At 38.5% G+C, this 6,022-nt stretch overlaps 2 protein-coding genes and 1 long non-coding RNA gene across 3 annotated transcripts; 1 reads left to right on the forward strand and 2 right to left on the reverse strand.

Annotated features, from left to right (window-relative positions):
* On the reverse strand, positions 252-1,355 carry LOC109714556. Its single transcript, XR_002217406.1, has 2 exons — positions 1,312-1,355; positions 252-454 (listed from the first exon to the last, which is right to left on the reverse strand). It is a non-coding gene; the product is annotated as an uncharacterized LOC109714556 (long non-coding RNA).
* Positions 1,411-3,017, reverse strand: LOC109713667. Its single transcript, XM_020237835.1, has 3 exons — positions 2,483-3,017; positions 1,790-2,234; positions 1,411-1,707 (listed from the first exon to the last, which is right to left on the reverse strand). Exons 1-3 carry the CDS (start codon positions 2,886-2,888, stop codon positions 1,698-1,700), a joined length of 861 nt encoding a protein of 286 aa, XP_020093424.1. The 5' UTR covers positions 2,889-3,017; the 3' UTR covers positions 1,411-1,697.
* LOC109713585 (cyclin-U4-1-like) lies at positions 3,267-5,810 on the forward strand. Its single transcript, XM_020237708.1, has 2 exons — positions 3,267-3,684; positions 5,383-5,810. The coding sequence occupies exons 1-2, from the start codon at positions 3,335-3,337 to the stop codon at positions 5,702-5,704; spliced, it is 672 nt and encodes a 223-aa protein (XP_020093297.1). The 5' UTR covers positions 3,267-3,334; the 3' UTR covers positions 5,705-5,810.

Consider the following 6,022-nt stretch of genomic DNA (forward strand, 5'->3'; position numbering starts at 1 on the left):
TTTTAGTGACACACATAAGTGTCCCTAATTTTTTTTTAAAAAGTAATTTTTTTTTTATATAGTGACACACATAAGTGTCCCTAATTTTTTAAGAAAAGTAATTTTTTTTTTATATAGCGACACTTTATAAGTGTCACATTGTCATTCAAAGTATAATATTTTATTTAAACATTTAGTTTAGTATTAAAATTTAGTTAAACTAATCTCATATACATTAAATCGATGAGACTCAAAAAAAGCAATCCACAAAATTTCTTAAATTCTCGTTAAAATGATAAAACTAAAATCAAATATCCATACATCGCAACAATAATATCTACTCATATGCTGTAGTAATTATAACAAATCAAACTGTCTAACTGAAAGAAATACAAAAAATTAAAAATTGTTTGATAACAAAAATCAAAAAGTGCATAAACGAATTCTGATCGGCCCCACAACTATATACTGGAACCTGCACATTGAATAACATTTGAATTAGTTCAAATTTGTACAATATCCTTGATTTTACCAAAGCATTAAAAAAAAAAGACCCACTCAGTTAACAATTGAAACACTTTATTGCATACAATAAGTAAATAAATCATGAAAAGAGAGAACCATAGAAAGAAACAACTACTATTGATAATGGAAAGAAGTACTAAAAGTGAAGGAACCGAAAGCAATTAAGAAAAGCATAGAAGAGAATGATTACAATGCTATCAAGTAAGCAAGAATGAGGGATTAGACAAATGAGTAGCATGTTGCATAGCAATATTTTATGTGGTTCTATAGCTATAGAATGTCAAAAATCGGAGGCTTAATTAATAACTGTCCATTCCTGGACATTGAAGTACTGCAAAAGTGCTCAATAGACGACCACTATAGCAACAGCTATTCAATTACAATTACTATTCTTATACTGCAATCAAGTATTGCTTCAAGATTTTAGAAACTCTTATACAAGCTCCTACATCAAGCAGCTACTAAGGGATCATCATAGCCAATAACTAATGGTAATGGATTAACCTATTGAAGAAAGTTTGGTCTACAACAGAATGGAAAGCAGAAAGGATGCATCCTCCGATCCTCCCAAACCAGAAAAAACAGAAAACTGCAGCCTCCTCAGTTAACCAAACACTTTCCAGCAGTCAGATCAGAGATGCTGAGAGTGCAGGCTGATACAGCAACACAATATAGTACGACAAGGTAAATAAATAGGACAAACCCCTGTTGTAATATTGGATCAATAGGGTGTGATACTGTGATGTAATTTTATACATGGAAAACAACATACTCTGCATGCAACATTCTAGTATAAACAGGATTTACCTCTTTCACAGTTCTGTCTCACCGGATCATATCATGAAAGAGATCCAATAACCAGAAGAAACGCGCACAAACATCACCAGTAAATCAGAAACAAACAAATATTAGCATTACAGTCTGAACTTTGTTATCTACAGGCAGCTATAACTTGATGCTCTGTGCAAAACAAAGCAATCAAAGATTCAAAATACAGCAGTTTGACTTAGTTGCATATTAATACCATTAGATAACATCACTACACAAAACGATGCTATTTACAACAGTTCCATTCAGCAAATATTCACATTCTTAGCTACTCTAACCTATACCCAGCAGCGAGAACTTAGAGATCGAGAGGTTGTGAAATAGGAATTGTCCCAACACTAATAGTCCAAAAGGGCTCATTTCACTCATTTGTTACTGCATTGGAAAATACTTTTCACATATTATGAAACAGTACCAAACCGGCGGAGTAAAACTAAATACTTAGTAGCAGTGTTACCTACTACAAAAGGGAGGATAACCTCCAGGTGCCCACCAAGGAGGATCGGGGAATGCGACGCCTCTCCTTCCGGCTATGTTGAGAATGTCCATATCGCCTAATTTCACATTGATATTACCGGACAACATGTCGACGCAATCACGAAGACAAGCCGGAAAGGCCGAATCCTTGACCTCCGGAATCGTTTCATGCGCGGGCGCCTGTGCCCGAGCTTCAACTTTCTCCGTCGATCGGCGCCCTGCATTCCCCTCCTCAGTTGGAGGTTTCAATATGGAATCCGGAAGCTTTCTCCGCGACGACACTGCTCTCGAAGCATCTTGAAGGGTTTCCAGGGATTGATTACGAAATTCCCCGATTTCTTCTAGTGAGGGATTCATCGATACAGCAGCGTCCTCTTTCGATGTCTCGACCGTTCTACTTTTACCAAACCCTAACACTTCCTTACCTCTGGTGGTCGAGCTTCAGCTTTCTTCCTCGATCGGCGCCCTGCATTCCCCTCCTCAGTTGGAGGTTTCAATATGGAATCCGGAAGCTTTCTCCGCGACGACACTGCTCTCGAAGCATCTTGAAGGGTTTCCAGGGATTGATTACGAAATTCCCCGATTTCTTCTAGTGAGGGATTCGTCGATACAGCAGCGTCCTCTTTCGATGTCTCGACCCTTCTACTTTTACGAAACCCTAACACTTCCTTACCTCTGGTGGGGGTCTTTTGCGGGGAAACCGACGATCCAATGCTGCAGTCCCTCGATTTGGTGCTACAAACCCTAGATTTTCCCTTGAGACCACCGGAGGATGTACGAGCGAGCTCCTGCGTTGGGGTGACTGGATCCCGCTCGCTAGGGTTCGGAGCCGTCGCTTTCGAGAGCCCTCGCGCGCGATCGCCGTCGTTGGATGCGGCGCAGGGGGAGTCGGGGAGGGAGCGCATGAACATGGCGGCGTCGGCGTGGGGCGTCGGGGAGGGGGCGGCGCCGCCGAAGCCCGTGGCGGCGGCGGCGCCGGTGGGGACGGCGGTGGCGGGGGAGGTGGCGGGGGTGTCGGCGTCGTCGAAGAACTCACCCTCACCGCACTCTTGCTCGATCCAGGAGAAGGGGTCGCCCATGGCGCATTGCCACCGCGAAGACGACGATGGGATCGGGTGGAAAAGAAGAGTCCCGATACATGGGCCGGAAATTGGGCCTAGTAGTATGAGCCCACGTCTAAGAAATAAGCCGAACCGAATTGGGCCCACGTCTAAGAAATAAGCCGAACCGAATTGGGCCACGTGTTTCCCTGGCTCAGCGGAACCACACGTGAAAAGGCGGGAACCGAGTTATGTGTACGTAAATAAAATAAAATCACAATACCACGCTTTATCCTAAATCCACTCGTACTCCAACTAGGACTAGGAGTATCCAGTACAAATTTAACTCCTAATTCTACTCGGATTCTGCTCCTCTGACTAACTATAAATAACAACTCACGGTAATCTCAAAACATTCATTATACAATTTAACAATTAACAATTTCTCTACTTGTTTCTCGTGCCCGATCTCGCACCAACAATCAATGACGGATCTCACGCCCTACCCCGACAGTCGCGAGAGAGTGATCGACTTTCTCACCACATATCTCGAGAAGGTGACAAAGGAGAACGACGTGGACCGTCCCGGTACAAGACTGCAGGAGCGGGAGTCGGTGTTCGACATGATTACAAAGCCGAGGTATGCGGCTCGCGCGTTCGTCACTCGCCTTCCGTCCCGCCTCCCCGACTGCGGCGCGCGTTCTTTTGTCGTCGCATACATCTACCTCAGCCGCTTCCTACGGAGGCAACGCGACACTATCACTCTCGACTCCTTCAACGTCCGCCGCCTCCTTCTCACCAGCCTCCTTACTGCTACCAAATTTGAGCTCGGATTGTAAGTTATAAATATAGTTTCCCTTCTTTCTGTTTTTAAATATATCAATATACCTATATTAATTTTGGTCTTTGAAGTTTATTATGACGCCCCAACTTTCCAGAATGTCACCCATTCTAGAACTACTTCCGTCCTAACACGCTTAACTCTCTTAACCTCTTGGATCTTGCCACCACCCAAAATGCAAAATGCTTAAGTCGGGTTAAGAGTTTAGCCCCATTATATCTCATATATAGGATTATTTGAGGTCTCACATTTACAGATATGCTTTGCTTAATTTTTTATTTGTATTTGTAGGCGTGAGACTCATCTGATAGTATTTTCTACTCTTTTTTTTTTATTATTGATTTGGTTTTTCTTCTTATCGTAAAGTAAATTTTATTTATATTTTTTTTTATTGAACCGGTTGCTCTTCTCATAGTACTACCGGTCGAGACGCAGCCGGTCTTTATTAGATCGGTGCTATTGCCTGCACCGGGTTTATGACTCGATATCATACACCACACCCCTGAACTTTTGTTATCGAAGCTACAAAATTAAAATTAACTTACTAAAATTTATTTTATACAATTTGAAATATACATATATATTAAATTTTTCGTTTTTTATTGCCAAATTTCTTACTAATCAAGCATCATCCTTTGTTTAGCATTAATTTTTTTAAGTTATTTATTGCAGATTTTACCTATCGAATAGAGTTTTGATTTTATTTTAAAAACCTTAATTATAAAGTATAATGTTTGGTACATGAACCGTATACATACACAAGGCGTAGGCAATAAATCTCTGATTCTTGAAAGACAATTCCATGACCGTTCCTTCACTTTTTCCAAAAATTCCTTTCAATTTTCAATCCGTTTTTTCGCTTCTATATTAAAATTAATATTGCATGAGAGTATTTAATTAATTTCTTTTTGCAGAAATTATGTCGCATCTAAGTACAATTATAGAAAAAAAATATAGTTCATAATATTAAGAATAGTAACAAAATTCTCTAATTTAAAAAAAAAAAAAATCCACCGATGACTCGCAAATTTTAGCTGTCCGAATAATTCCCCAAATTAATAAAATACAAATATTGATTATAATTTTAGAAGAACTATGAAGAATTTATGAATTTACTAAGTATAATTTAAATATTTTTATATCTATTCTTTTTAATTTTTTGTATAACTAGTTTGATAAAAATTTGAATAATTGTGTAGGAACTTTTTGTTCCTTTACATATTTTAGTTTCATATATTTATATTTTATTAACCGAATTATTATTGATTTTTTTTAAAAGAATTTACGGATTGTTTCCTAACTCCCAACTTTCCATCCTTATTGAATTTAAACCGAATTGTCTTAATCTTTTTCTAGTACAATTAAATCGGATGTGAAAGATAAAAGATAAGGACATATATTATATTATACTGGAAATTATTTGGAAACTCTTTTGAAAGAAATAATGGAATATTTTATTTGCCATAAGGTATTAGGTGACATGGGGATTTAAAATTCAATTTCCTCAGTAAATCTAAGGATGAAATTGCCGCTCAGCAAATGGAGAAAAAATTTCGAAGTAAATGTCTTCTTTTATATTTTCTGAAGTAATTGATCTTTGAATATGCATAATGATATATTCAACCACAAATAATTAGTTTCTTATTCTAATTAATAATTACTAACCTATCCATTTGTACAATTTTTTGACAGCGGCTACAACAATTCCCTATTTGCGAGAATTGGACGGATCAAATTGAAGGACATGAATAATATGGAGAGTGCATTTTTGGACGGCATCGACTTCCACCGCACGGTCAGGGGCTGCGACTTCGACAACTTCTGGATGCTTCTTTATTATTATCATGAATTCACTACAACAGGGAACTTGGAGATTGCTCAACTGATACCCTCTGCTTCTGCGCCGTCAAACACGGAGATTTCACAACCGATATCCTCTGCTATTGCACCTACAGCGACCCTAGTGTTGCCTTGCTGCATTTACGTGGGAGCTGCTTGCAACTGCTCCGAGTAGAAGCTGCTTGAGTTACTGTGATATTAGGAGTACAGTAATTCTCGTGCTCCTAATTTTTTAATCATTCATCAATTTTGATGGGTGATTAGGATGAGAGAGAAAGAGAAATTGGAGAGAAATTTAAAGAGAAAGAGAAATTGAGATATCCAATTTCTCATCAATTTCTCTTCTCTCTTACTTTCCAATAATCCATTAAAATTGATGGATAGTTAGAAAGTTAGGAGCACAGGGACTATTGTGCTCCTGATAGTATAGTAGTCTTGCTTTATATATATATATATAATTTGTAAATCATATGCGTATTATGTATTGGAAATA

This window comes from Ananas comosus, linkage group 8 (genome assembly GCF_001540865.1).
Source record: "Ananas comosus cultivar F153 linkage group 8, ASM154086v1, whole genome shotgun sequence".
Lineage (NCBI taxonomy): Eukaryota > Viridiplantae > Streptophyta > Magnoliopsida > Poales > Bromeliaceae > Ananas > Ananas comosus.

Bases quoted from the DNA above. Each gene is read 5' to 3' on its own strand.
- LOC109713585 (XM_020237708.1), top strand. From the start codon at position 3,335: ATGACGGATCTCACGCCCTACCCCGACAGTCGCGAGAGAGTGATCGAC. The intron at 3,685-5,382 runs GTAAGTTATAAA...ATTTTTTGACAG, and splicing joins ACCAAATTTGAGCTCGGATT to CGGCTACAACAATTCCCTAT.
- LOC109713667 (XM_020237835.1), bottom strand. From the start codon at position 2,888: ATGGGCGACCCCTTCTCCTGGATCGAGCAAGAGTGCGGTGAGGGTGAG. The intron at 2,235-2,482 runs GTAAGGAAGTGT...CGACCACCAGAG, and splicing joins GCAAAAGACCCCCACCAGAG to GTAAGGAAGTGTTAGGGTTT.